Here is a 14,685-nt window from a genome sequence, read left to right on the forward strand (position 1 = left end):
TTAATTAACTGATATATAATATTATCTGGGTAAATGGGGCAGCAATGTCCAACAAAAATTCTCTTCCCCCGACTGGCCAACATGGCCAGTATGTCAGTGTTTTTACAGGCCACTTGTGTATATTCGCTGGCCTGGCAGCCAAAAAAGGATTATTTTCTCCATAATTTTAAATTATAGAGCCCCTTTATTGCAACACTTAAAGCTGCAGTCGGTAAGGAGAAAGGAGAGAGAGAAACAGACAGTGAGTACAGCTTCCAGGCCCCTCCCTCCCCCTCTCAGCAGATCAGGCTGTGGTGCATGCACAGGATAGTAACCATGGCAACAGAAGAGGCCAGTGAGCAGTGACATTTAGTTAGACACTCCCCCCCGGCTCTGATTGGAGGTTTAGAAACAGGTCATTGGATTATTCAAAATTGCATTACAAGCTGTATGTGGCGCCAAGTTATCTGCCTCATGTATTACTGTCAGATCATGGACAGCCTTAGTAAACAAGACAAAAAGTTATTTTTGGAAATGATCCCTACAGCATCATACCCTTACACTAGAAAACATTGGGTTAATATTTACATCATCATCATCATCATCATCATCATCATCATCATCATCATCATCATCATCATCATCATCATCATCATTTGTATTGTTGTTGTTGATGTCGCTGTCCATAAATTTCGCAAGGATGGGAGCAACACATCTGATTCACAGTCCTTGAAGTGACATGACTTGTTTACATTGCTGTCTGTGTTGTTTGAATAAAGCGAAACACTGTGAAACATCAACATGAATTATTTTGTCTCTACTTGAGAGATTTGTGCCAGAAACAAAGTCCTGCCTAATAAAAACCTACTGCACTTTAAACAGTCAGCTACAGTAAAAGATGATGTTAGCTTTATGTTTTCAATACAGTCAGTGAGAGGTGAGCAGCTGAAATAGAAAAAGTCTGTGCCAGGCACAAACACACTGAAGAAAATGTGATTACCAATAGGTGGCCTGTCTATTGGGATGACCTAACAAAGAAATAATGACTAACTATTAATATTGCAAGCTAAACTGTAATGTACATAATGACAATTACATTATAGGGGTGCTTTCAGGTCACACCCCTATAATATCAAGTTTTTGGGTCTGATCACCATCGTGAGCAGATTTACAGTAGGTGAACTTTAATTCACATTGAGATACTACATAAATGAAACAGAAGAATCCACAGGCCAGTGACTGTTAAATCAATCTGTAATGCATCAACTTTTACTGGCCCTGCAGGGCCGTTGGTTTTGTTGGGCTCTAATTAGGATGCAGATTTTCTGTCATATTGTATTGTGCAACTATTCGTTGTGTGGCTTTAAACACAATGTGACAACTAGATACAGGAGAAGGAAGTCATCATATCTAAACAGCAAATTTATGTTAACCTAAGAAAATTTCAGAAACAACTCGTAATGCAACATTTATGTGAAAACACTGCATCAGTGAAACAGTAAGGTTCAGTTAAGAGACTGAAAGAACACAAACAGACAACTGACAAATTCAACCATCTCCATGACAGCAACCTCAATGCTCTAACGCCTGGGCCACACTGGCTGCGGTTGCAAGGCGGAATGGCTTAAAATAAAATGCCTTTCACTAGTATTTCTCTAACTATGAATAAACCCAAACTGTTATTTTTCTGATTTCTTCATATATACACTGCTTAGGCCACTGGAGAACGCAATGGTTAACAAACTAAAATTTATTTTCAATGAAAATACAGAGCAACAACAACATAAAACAAACATACACCAAAGGCGGTGCATGTGTCACTCATGTTGGACTCTGAACGAGTCTAGCTGTAGCCTCCAAAACATAACTTCTTCCTGGCAGTCAGGAGAATATTTTGATTACATTGTTAATCAAAATTATTCCTCCCCTCTCCCATGGGGGTAGCATGATGGTTTCTTTCTCTGTCAGTTGCAAGCATAAGCAGCTTGCATTAACCCATGTACGTGCCAGCTGGCTGAGAGCCGGCTTGTCAGTGGGACCTGGAGTGAACTCAAATACAAGGAGTTGATGAAAGATGAATGTGAGGCCTGCTTGTAAACTGCAGCGACAGTCAGCAAGCAGCAGGGCTAACAGGATGAGACTGTCAGCATGCAGCCTGTGATAGCAGTGTGTCTTACCTAGATCTGGTATATGTAAGGGCATGTACACACAGACGCTCACACACATTACAGGTACCCATCGTCAGCATCAGGTCACAATGAGCAGATCCATTCCAATCGCAACTGGATCAGCTCCAGACTCACATCCTCCCTGTCTAAGTACGTGGCTGATTAATGAAATCACAAGCTGTCCACACTCATCACAGAACCTGACCACTGATTGCTTTGTCTCTGATTCGTCGCACATTGTCTGCTTTTTTTTTATCTCCAAAGGGGTATTGCATGTTCTCTTTATGTCATACCTACATCTGATCTGTCTTACTACTGAACATGTCTACTTTACTTTCTAACTTAGTGTTTCTACAGCAGCTTTTGACTGCAATGGGATACATGACATAATATCTCTCAGTTACTATTGAGAGGTGGAACGACTGGAACAACTATCAGGCGTCCATCAATAATCACTTTGTGTGTGTGTGTCACTTTGTGATTTTTGAGTGTCTCAAAATGTAATGTCAAAATAAATAAAAAACACCATGCAGACTTTTTATTGTTGTTCTGCCCTGCGTAAAAATTTAAGATTTCTGATCAACTGGAAAAAGAAAGAATCAATAAAGGTGAAACACACGCATGCAACTAAGTCAATCAGTTAGAGTTACTCTAAATTACACTATATAAACCCAAGGCAAGACAAGTGTGTGGAACCAGGCCGGCCAGCCACAAAATGAGTTGTTAACCACAACAAATTTGATTCAGACCAAAATAAATTATTGGAAAACACAAAAAGACAAAGGTACAAGATTGTTCATAATTATTTTAAGAGTGAAGGAACCACACATCCCGTAAACCATTGCAAATGATCCCTTTCCAATGACTTCAAGACCAATGACTTCTTTACTTTAACCTTGTTGTTAAGATAGGGTTGCGATGTATTGAAGTTTCTATCTTGTATGTAGCATTTCATATATATAGTATGGCAACATAGCGTAGTAACGCTGAAATCATCATCGGGTGGGACCGCCATGATTTTCACAGATGTTCTATACATTTTCACAGCGAGCTCCACCAATCAGAAATGTTGCTACACCTGTAGATTGTGGGTAATGTAGTACTTATCCTTGAAAACACAAATAAAAAATGTTTTTCTTAAAATGCAGTGGATATCATACAGACTCTACAGGAACATATAGCATTGTTTCACAACCTTGTAGCTCTTGGTAATAAATCTACATCAGGAGGTTACAATATTATGGCTGATAATCAAAATCTCTTCTGAAAATGAATGGGATTTTTACTTCCAGAACCAATCTGTTGAGCTCTGTTGGGAGGCCCAGTCACCTGTAGGTACTAGCGGTGTGAAAATCAAGTATACGTATAAGGCAATAGATAACCTGGGATGAGCCAGTGCATGGATATTAAAAGGATAGTTAACCCAAAAATGACTCTGCCGATGAAGGGGTGGGTAAAGTGTTTAAGTCCACAAAACACCTGAGGAGTTTCAGGGTAAACAGTTTTGCAGCCACATCCAATACAATTGAAGTAAATGGGGACCGATTCTTCAAACAGAAAAAAAACGGAAGAATAAAACATAACACACCTCCATACAGCTCCTGCGGTGTCATCCATGTGTCCGTAAGCCTCGCCCTCAAATTTTACTCAAATTCTACTCGAAACGGCGATCATGGATCACAGTGGACATTTAGGCTAATTTAAAGAATCGGTCACGATTTACTTCCTTTGTATTGGATTTGCCTGTAGTGCTGTTTACCCCTGTGGTTGAGTCCACAAAAAGTGTTTTGTGGACTCAAACACTTCACCCACCCCTCCATCGGCATAGTGGTGAGTAGATAATGACTGCATTTTCATTTTTAGGTGAACTATCCCTTTAATGCATATATACATTTTTTTTTTATAAAACATTCAATGCTGGGCAGACTTGAAAACACATGACAACATGTATTTTTACTTTTTCCACACAGCATTGGTGGAAAGGCTGAGCGGTCTGAAATAACCGGGATTTGTGCACTCATCACAATATAGGTGAAGTGATGTGGGTGTAAGTAAGTGTATTTGCCAAGTACTGTCTGCAATCTGTGGATTCTTCAGTCCAACAGCATTGTAGTAGTGGTAGATAAAGCAGACAGATACTGATGTGTCATCGCTTTTACAGGGGTGAGCGATCAGATCTGAGAATAAGAATTTGGATGAAATCTTTTCCTACAGGATACCATACGACAAAGCTCTGCGGTGACAATACAGACAGCTGGCAGGTCATTTTAAATATGACACTCTTTCCCTCTCTTGAACACTCACACCCTCTTTTACACATGTAAAATAAGTTAAAATAGATTTAATGGGCAGATTAGATTAGCACTTTTCCAAATTCATGTAGATAGCATCAGAGATGACAGGATTGGCAGGATTGGTTGAAACAGCACCAAGCAGCATTTGCAGCATAGACACATACGGTAGTATTCAACAGTTAATATTGCACAGCCCTGAGAGACAAGTGACAAGTGCTAGCCCAGTCTAGATAGGTTTAAAATAATTATTGTTTACTTCTAGGTGATTTTTTATTTCTCCAAGCACTTTTGTGTTATGTAATATTACAATTACTGCATTCAATATAAGGCAGGAGCACACTGTATCTGGTTGGCTAGTTTTACTAAATCTTAAGTTTTGGACTATGTCGTGCAAAGTTCTGTTGTTAGTGTGAAGTTGACAGGCTTTACAGGACAGAACCAGGGTAAGTAAAAGTAAAGTAAAACCTCTGACCTTAGCAAACAGGGCCCCCTTGGCTGCCAGTGCATCCTCTCCTCTCCCATTAGGGTAGCACTCGTACCGCGCATCCAGAATAGGGTAGCGGCTGGCCAGCATCAGCCCACTGTTCAGGAATTTGAACCTGGAGCAGCAGCCTTTCCAGCCGTATCGCCCAACATCACTCAGCACATAGGGAAAGTAGCGATGCAATTGCCTCCGCAGTCTAGTCGTCGATCCATGGTCAAACACTTCCTGTAGAGCCAGGAAATCCAAGTTGGCAGGGAAAAAGGCAGAGATGTCGTGGTCGAACGTCTCATCCCCATGGCGGCGTTTTCTTCCCTGGCGCTTAAAGACTGAAGTACGTGGAACATGAGAGAGAGTATTGTTGGAGGTTATCCCTACGCCACTGTCACCTCCATGGTAACGAGCAAGGGACTCCCTGGAGGCAGTCATGCTGCTTGTGTCTCCTCCTCCCTGATCCCCAGGTCGATGGTTCCCTGTTTCGGCCTCTTCCTCCTCAGGGTCAGGCTCTGGTGCGCTGATGCTGATTTGAACACCTGAGGTGTGAAGTGGGCAGTCTGTGGAGGATTTTGGCTGCGTCCCTTCACCATGTAAGGGACAATCATCCTGGCCAGGGACGTTCTGATGCCCTGTCGAATGCATGGGGCAGTCTGTAGCCCCTCCTGAGGTGTGAACGGGACAGTCAGAGTTGTTGTTAGCCCCTGCACAGTGGAGTTGGCAGTCTGCCGTCGTGTCTACTACATCTGTGTGAAGCGGGCATCCAGAGGAGCCCTGATCTCCAGCAGTAGGGTGAACAGGGCAGTCGGCAGCACCTGCGGGGTGAATTGGGCACTCAGTGAAGGGTTCAGCTTCAGTGTCGGCTGGACCATTTGTGATGTGTGTTTGCTCTGGACGTTGGTCCAGAGAGGAGGTTCGACGGAAACCTGTGGCAAGGCTGCTGAAGGATGCCGCACTGATGAAAAGACAGGAAGAGGCAAGCAAAGAAAGATTTATTGAAAATACTTTTGTTTGGTTGATATTACTGATGGAAATAAATGGTTCTGCAGCTGTTAGGACACAAGCAGGAGGAGCCCAGCAGGAAGTTCTCTTCACCTGATGGAAGTGTTGGTAGGCGAATCGATGTAGATCTTTATTTGAGGCCGACTGGCACCATTGCGGATCCTCTTCCCCACCTCACGGGCTCTCCTGTGGGTGTCTGACAGGTTGTTGAATCTGGCCAGGGAGTCGGGCAGCAGGCATACATTGGCACTACAGAAACAGAAGCTTCTGCCCTGTGGCCTCCATTCGGCATTACCTATGCCCCCTGCTTGGCCCTGCTCGGCCTGGTGTTTGTCTGGTCTGCACACAATAAGAAAGAAATATCACATTAAGTCAGACTGGAGAAAACACCCCCTAAACATAATGTATCAAAGGTTTGGTCTGACCGTTTAGAAAATATGCTTTTTCACTTCTGCTAAACCTAGCTAAGCATAAAGACTGGATGTTGTGGTCGTTGATTAACATGTTCATTTTAAGTTGTAGACAATTTTTAAGTCTTCTTTGCTATATTAATAATGATGCTAAGTTAAATCAATGTTGCTGCTGCTACGTTAGTTGCGCACCTTAGCACATAGGTGGTGTTCACTAATGCCACATATTGTATATCGTATATATTAGGAAGTCACAGGTTAACAGTTGCCGAGCATCGCAATCAGGGAAGGTCACCTTACATCCGATAACATCAACAGCAAAACATCATACAATCATCATAAAACATACATAAACAGCAAAAGTAATAGAACATAATTACCACCAACAGTGCCAAAGAGCAGAACTTGAAAATAAATAAAATCAATAATTGTAACTAACAGAAATAAAGATGGATCGAAAAGGATTTAGAGTGAGTACGTTAGTTTAAACAGATGGGTTTTAAGAGCAGTTTTATATTTTGTAATGGAGTCCAGTGTGCAGATGTGGTGGGGAAGGGAGTTCCAGAGTTTGGGTGCAGCATGAGAGAAGGCCCTGGTGCAGACTATTGTATAAGATGAATCTTTGAAAGTGTAATTATGGTTTATTAGGCTACTCTTGATCAGATTAGTTGCTCTGTGAGGAAAAAATGGTGTACATTTTAATAAACCTGATATCACCTTGAGTTCCTGTAGCTCTGCTGCTAATGTTACATTTTCAGTCTACTGACTGCCAGACAGACAGATGAACCTACATGTCTTGCAGATGTAGAAGTGGAGAAGCACCATCAACCCTCCACGGATACACAGGTTGTGGTTATGCAAGGAAATGGGTCCAATTTTTCTAAATTCACCATTTCTTCCTATTACAAAAATGGTTGTTTATTTTTGAGAAGATTTATGCAGTATAGGCCTCAAGTGGAATACTGTCTACGCTAACTGAAAAAAATGATTGCTTAGGTGACTTTCAAATGTTTATACACCTTTCTTTAGTAAAAAAAAAAAAATTCATTATCATGTTTTTCAAATAAAACCGTATTTAATAAATCCTTTGGCTTTTTGCTCCTGCACTCTCCCGGGCCACATCTTATTTTGTTAAAACTGGTGGTACCCCTTAAATTCAACAAACCACTAGTACATTGAAGTGGGAGAGCAGTATAATTACTGAAAAAAACAAAGGGGAACATCTATCACACTGTGTGAGCCTGCTGAGTAGCTAGAGGAGAGTGGTGCTCTACCACAGCAAACACTTTTTCATAGTTTGTGGTTATGGTGAGAAGCCCAGACACCCACTGAGAACTGATTGAGCCTGACAGCTGGAGGCCAGACCAATAGGCACACTTCTTGAAATCCTCAGGCAATCTGAACCACCGGCTTTCTTGATATCAAATGAAGCATGACTCAACTGCACGGCTTATATCACTGATCTCAAATTGATTCAAAAAAATCAATTTTAATGCATAGTTTTGAAGACACATGGCAATGTCACAGGCTGTTTCCAGAAAAGGTAGTGAGTGAGTGAGATGTCAATTAACTGTCAATAATCTGTTACAGCCCACCTAAAATAATAAATCTATACAAAATGTTGTTATTGGAGTATTATTTTTACCAGCAGCTTCCTTATAATGATATCCTCAAGGCTCAACATAATATAGTAATTTCCAGGACAATTTAACAAAACCATAGATGTTTGTAATGGCCATCAATGTATCTGTTTCAATCAGGTTATTAAATTGTATCAGAGCCATTGGTCTGTTGCAAGGTTTCTGCAAAATTGGCTTGGATGTTTTGAACTGAAATGTTCTTTTGATATAGTTGATGTCTATTATTTTATTTTATCTCCATGGTCTAGAACCTTAAGAGTTCTATGACACACTCCAGACTCCCTGATATTTCATGGTCACTCAAACCTTAGTCAACACCATTAAGGTATCTGGAGAGTGGCACAATGTTATATTCCTACAACATTGTATTGTAGTTCTTTTTCTACTGCTCTTCAAATCTGATATCCACTCCACTGACTAAAATGTTTTTGTTTAGAGTGTTATGGCACTTTATTTAGGTTAGGGAAAGATCGTGGTGCTGGTTAAATGATAAAAAAATGTAATGGTAACTTTATCAACATGTCAAGAAACAAACTCTTTCTATTACCTTAACCAAAATGTCTCTGATGCCTACATTTACCCTCACCATACCCCAGTGTCCGGTCCTGCACTTAATAGTAAATCATCACTCAACATGGTATTTTTCACATCAAAATATATTTTGTAAAACAAATGAATACTATAAACTATTGAAACAAATCACTTCTGGTGAGTTGAGTCTTTTCAAATGGAGCATGTCAAAGTTTCACAGTATGTGAGATTTGGTCTAAATTTGGAGACACTAACAATACCACAGTTTTGATGCAGACGTTACCAATCGTCTCATTTATTATGTAACTTGACAACAACAATCAGTCGTAGTAGAGACATCTGTGCCACCAATATTAACACTAACCTGCGGTAGGTGTACAAGTAGGGTTGGCGGACGGCCTGCAGAGGAGCCCAGATGATGAAGCCCAGAAGGGCAAAAGGCAGGGAGGCGAGGAGGAGGAGCAAGTAAAGGGGTGCAGAGATCAGGACGCACAGGGTGAGGAAGGAGCAGGGGTCCTGGGAGCGCTGGCGCTTCTCCAACGAGGTGGCTACACATGAGGCCAGGAGCCGGTCCAGGAGCCAGTAGCAGGGGAACACCAAGCTCCACGATAAGCCATCCAGGAAGTGCAGACAGGCACTGGTGTAAGGGGTGGTGTGGAGGACCATCTCTTTCAATCTTTCTTTCTCTCTTTCTTCCTCTCTGTCACTTTCTCCTCACCTCACACACTCTGTCCACACCCACATAAAATGTTTAAACAAGTACAACTCTGTTCCAGGGAGAAACAGAAATAATAAAAAAATTAAATAAACCAGACTCAATTTTAGACCCTCCCCCCTCCTTGGAGAAAGCTACACTACATGTTTTATGTGATTTTATCTTCACAGGCAAAAGTGTCTAAGTCTCACTAACTCCCTTAGCAATTACACCCTCTACAGGTGGGGTCAAGGAGCACAGACTGGAGGAAGGGGGTTGCCATGATGAGAGCCTTTCCCTTGACGATGGATCTATGATTGCCAGGACTCGAACAACCTCTGGATGGGGTTACTCTCAAACATCACCAGAACTAGAAGATCTGGAGAAAGTGAACAGATTGATGGAAGAATAGAGGAAGGAGACAGGGAGGGGGAGAGAGGGAGGGAGGGGGAGAGAGGAAGGAAAAAGAATCAGATTAATGATTCACGAGCTCTGATGTAGACATGCTGGGTACAGAATTAACCTTTAAATAAAATACAAATATATAAAATAAAATGATAGGTTTTGCCCCCTGGATATGATAATTGTCTTTATCTTTCATTTTTATTTATTTTAGAAGACATCCAATTTTTCAACAGTGACATTTCCTATCAAAACTTTGATGGATTAAATTAAATGTTATCCAGTTGATGAGAGACAAATTATATTACAATGGATCTCATTTTAATGTAATTGTTAAGTATGTACTGCATTTGTATTTTCTGGTCTTAATGGCCTCTCAAAGTGCTTTAATTTACATTCATCCAGTCACACACATATTCTTACACACATTCATCTCGCAGGTACGCTTGGTATTATGGATGGAAGCAGAATTATATGTATGTATGTATATTTATTTATGTATATTTTGTATACATTATGTTAAAAAAATGTAAAGTGAAGTTTTTGGTTTTCTTTAGAAGCATGAATATAGCTATTTTTTATTATTAAACACATATTGCAGTTAGTCTCTAGTGGATCTAAACCTAGCTTGTTGTCTGTCAACAAGCAGGCTAATACAAAAGAAAATCTACCTGGAGGCAAGGTTTCCTTAATTAGATTAGGCTAACTGATTCAGTACAAAATGTTATATAGGCACTGGGTGTGTGGATACAGGTCAATTAACCTCTAATAGACTTTATAGCAAAGCTATATGACAGACTAGTCATGTATAGTCATGTAGCTATACTATACATTTGATTTAAAAGGGGCTATAGCCTCTGAGAGCACAAGGATAAGTAAAGTGTCTTTTCTTACAGAACAGAAATGATGCCACCATATTTTATACTAAAGTTTTTTTTTATTAATTTGAAATACTAGTGGAAATAGTTGCAGTAAATTCGTGATGAGAATGACCTACTGCTGTTTAAGAGATCTTATTTACCTTCTGCCTACAGATGACTTAACCAGAAATTTAAGTCCTTGAATGATTTTACCATCACAATCCAGAGTGGTAAGATAATCAATTCCACTTGTATTAATAACTAATGACTAGATTCATTCATTCATGTCAACAGCTCGGGGTGACTCAAAGACTCCGGGAGAGCGCTGACCTCAGTATAACCCCACATGCTCCACAGGGACCACCAGAGCAACGCTTCAACAACCTCCAGCCTTTAAATGATTGCAGTGTATCATCTCCAGCACGACAATATGACTCACTAATCTATTGAACCCAATTGCTCATCATATGATGTGCACACAAGATGCTAACATGTGGCACATGCACATCCTATATTAAAACATGCAGCACTGTCTCCAATTACACTGGTGAGTGGCTCTCTTAAATGAACGACAGTCAAATAATTTGAGAGCATGCAATAAAGTCTTCATCCAGGTGACTCAGAAACAGAAGCAAGCATTTCAAATTGAAAGACAAAAATAATGTAATATTTATTGAATTTGTAAAAATAAAAACAGACAAGGCTGATACATGGCCTGGAATATATATACACTGCAAGAACACCTTTCAACTGAACACCACCAGAATTTATCATTACAGTCTGCTTTTTCTTTCACAATGACAATAGCACATCTCTATCAGAATTACAATAACCACTGCCTCCTGCATTCCACTAATCCTCTCCTCTATGCTCAAAACCTTTGTGTAGAGCAATGATTTATGTTATTTAGCAAAATGACTGACTTGCTGCCTGCTGCTGACTGACTTTTTGGTGTCGTGGTTGACCAAACGCGACATGAGGACAGGACCTGCTGACTCACCACTGGGCCTGAGTAGCATGACTGGACTGCTGTGCCTCCAGCTGCCAGACAGACTGTTTCACTGTCTGAATGGCTTTCTGAGTTGATGTGTGAAGGCAGATTAGCGACAGCAGTTCTTTTAACTGGGTAAATACTCAGGATTGAGTTTATGACCTGTAGTTACTGTATATTTAAGATAGTAAATATTATTGATCAACCTACTAATCATGAAACTCCATTAAGCATGAAGAAAGGGACTGAGCACGCAGAGAAAAAGTCAATGAATTGATGAAAGGAAGCAAGCAGATGGTTTACCTCCCTACATAAACTCTAATCCAGACAAATTCACTTATTGCACCACTGCCTGGTGATGCAATTTGCTGCCATTCCTCATTATTATGAGCAATTATTGGCTCATTGTATTAAGTTTCATTAAGAAAAAGTAATGCATGATTCAACAGAAATGTCAGTTTTGTTTGTACATTTATACAGTTACTGATTAAAAAACGAAACAAAAGAAAAACATGTTGGCAAAGAGGTGGCTGTGGGGATGGAGCGGGTCATCCACTAGACCCAAGGTCAGTGGTTTGATCCCCAGCTCCACTAGTCCACATGCCGAAGTGTCCTTGGGTAAGATAATAAACCAAAGTGTGTGAATGGTGTGACAGACAAATCGCAGCATATAGCAGCGCCGCTGAATGTGTGTGAATGCTCTTGAGACTTGTGCTGTTGTGAACCTGTCTGAGAGAAAGAATCTACTGCTGTATTGTTCATATGTGAAAGACAAACTCTAGAGTGAGTCCCTAGTCAATTCTGTGAGTTTTTAAATGATATCTGAAAGGGCTTAAGTGACGTTGTCGTCTCAAACAACAGCGCTTGTTTCGATTCCACAGGTCAGGGTTCTGCATACTGAGCTGAGCTTCACCAAACTTTGAAGAAACACCTCGAGCAGTTCTTTGCGCAGCAGCAGTGGTGCAGCTTCAGTGTTCTGTAGACTGAGTTCTGAAGCTGGTCTTTACTTGCCGTGGCTCAATTACTGCAGGTCAGAGTAACAGAAAGAAAGAAAGCTGCAACCAGCGTCACCACAGGTCAAGCAAACAGCCCATTGCAAACAGATGGGTTTAGAACAGGCACTGCACTAGTCTTCAAAATGATACATAGACATGCTTTGATATGAAAAATTTTAATCACGGATTTACTATCTCAAACCGAAATGTAAAGAGAGGCTACGCTAATTTTACATTTCTGTTAAATTGCTGCGTGAAATCTCCTTTAAACAGAACAAGTATTCCTCAGATGGTGAGAATATTTTCTTTCTATATTTGCAGACAACATCAACAAACAGAGAAAGACATCCACCAATCAGAGCTGCTACAGCATCAGCGAACACAACCTGACCTCATCATGGGAAACACAGCAGTGCATAATTCATTTATACACTTTAGTGCCAGAGAGAAATCCTTTAATATACTGCATTATTCTTGGGTGCCGGCGGCTACTAATTAGAGCCACTGTTGTTTACTTTTGAAATCCTACTACCAGAGGAACAATGACTAATAGGAAACAAGCATTGTGTCCTGCAGAGGGAGACTGAAGTGTCTCCTCTGTCTTTAGTGGCCGTGCACGATATCTTCTTCTAAAGCAGGGGTCTTCAACGTTTTTCAGGCCAAGGACCCCCAAACTGATGGAGAGATGGAGCAGGGACCCCCTACTATATATATTGTATAAAACTGTGTTTTATATTAAACTGGGCCTAGTGCCATGTATAAACATAGCTACCCTGTTATTGTGCATTCAATACTAAGCTATTCAAATAATACACAGGTTCATATATTCATGTTTTTATTTTAAACATGTGCAAGGTACAGGGTGGCCGTGCCACTGCCATTTATAAACATACAAACATACAACACTGAGCTATTAAAATAATTCACAGATTCATGTTAATGTGTATTTAAAGACATTTAAATTTGTGGAAAAAAAAAAATGTAATTAAAAAAACGTTTTAAATTGTCTAATCAACCAAATATTTCGCGACCCCCCTGCAGTAACTCCCTGTTGAAGACCTCTGTTCTAAAGAATATCTTGAAAACCACCTTTATGCTTTGTAACAGCCAAACTGGGGCTAGAGGTCTTATTACGCAGTTGAATCATTGTTACTGATCAACTTTCACAGACAATAGTGTTGTTGTAGTATGGTGTGTGGGCCATCGGGTTTTGAATTATAACTTTAGATGTACATAGGTCACATAGAGATTAATTCTCCTCAACAAAGCCCCACTTTTTTCAGGTTCATGTTTTGTTCGTGTTGCTTGAAACGACAGAGGGCAACAGGTTCTTCTGATATGACATCACACTGTATTGAAACAGTTTTGATTAAGTCAGCTTAATTGTTGATTGTAAGCATTGTTTAAAACTGCTTTAATTGCCTTTTTGCCCATCACTGGTACATTAGCGCTTTAGTGTTTTTGTTGGGAAACAACCAACACCTCCAGCGGATATGGTGCTTTATTGGCCATAAGACAAAATTAAGTACTGTTTTGTAGCAATTCCTGAGAAGACGATCTTCCTCTGAAGCCCCTTAACATGTAATTATGTTCAACAGCCATTGCTCATTTCTTCTTCTGTATTTATTACTGTAAACAGGTGCCTGACCAAAAAATGTTGCTGAAATATGCCAAAATGCTATGTATAGTTGAAGGGAACCCATGCATGCAGTGTGATCATCCTATTTGAGTTTCTCACTTCACTGTTCACATAACACACCTTGCAGCTCTATCAGTTCCAAAAAGTTAAAAATTTATCTTTTGTGGTGATTATTGACATTTAAAAAAAACATTTAATGAGATATAAAAAAGAGGAAGATAATTAGACAACCTAATTTCCTACATGACTTATATCCTGGACATGAGACAGAAGTCTCCACACTGACATCACATTGGACAGGAAAAACGATAAACAACAACAAAAACATTTACACTGAAGTTGTGAGTTATCGTTGTGTTAACTCTCCTTGAGATTAAAAGTCAAACCCACCCTTGTCACATGTTGACTGTATGAGCTCAACTTTCTTTCAGCAAGTTAACTCACATTATGTTAGCTAGCTATCCAACGATAATAATTAATGTATGAGTGGTACGACCCAAGGCTAATAATACAAACTTAAAAAGACCTTCAGGCTTCCTAGAAGTTCAGTGTTCATTTGTGACTGAGTTGTAACATTTGGCTTTTTCGTCTGATTTAGGTCAAAA

The 14,685-nt window shown here is 40.1% G+C and overlaps 1 protein-coding gene across 1 annotated transcript in view; it reads right to left on the minus strand.

The window, feature by feature from the left end:
- The window catches only part of smpd3 (sphingomyelin phosphodiesterase 3), a 65,845-nt gene that overhangs the window by 22,861 nt on the left and 28,299 nt on the right, over nt 1–14,685 (minus strand). The window contains exons 2-4 of the mRNA XM_034587384.1: nt 8,864–9,572; nt 6,012–6,257; nt 4,914–5,871 (exon numbers count right to left, since the gene is read on the minus strand). Coding sequence (XP_034443275.1) covers nt 4,914–5,871; nt 6,012–6,257; nt 8,864–9,165 — 1,506 coding nt within the window. The 5' untranslated portion in view covers nt 9,166–9,572. The remainder of the gene's footprint in view (nt 1–4,913; nt 5,872–6,011; nt 6,258–8,863; nt 9,573–14,685) is intronic.

Source organism: Hippoglossus hippoglossus, chromosome 6, assembly GCF_009819705.1.
Source record: "Hippoglossus hippoglossus isolate fHipHip1 chromosome 6, fHipHip1.pri, whole genome shotgun sequence".
In the NCBI taxonomy this organism is placed as follows: Eukaryota; Metazoa; Chordata; class Actinopteri; order Pleuronectiformes; family Pleuronectidae; genus Hippoglossus; species Hippoglossus hippoglossus.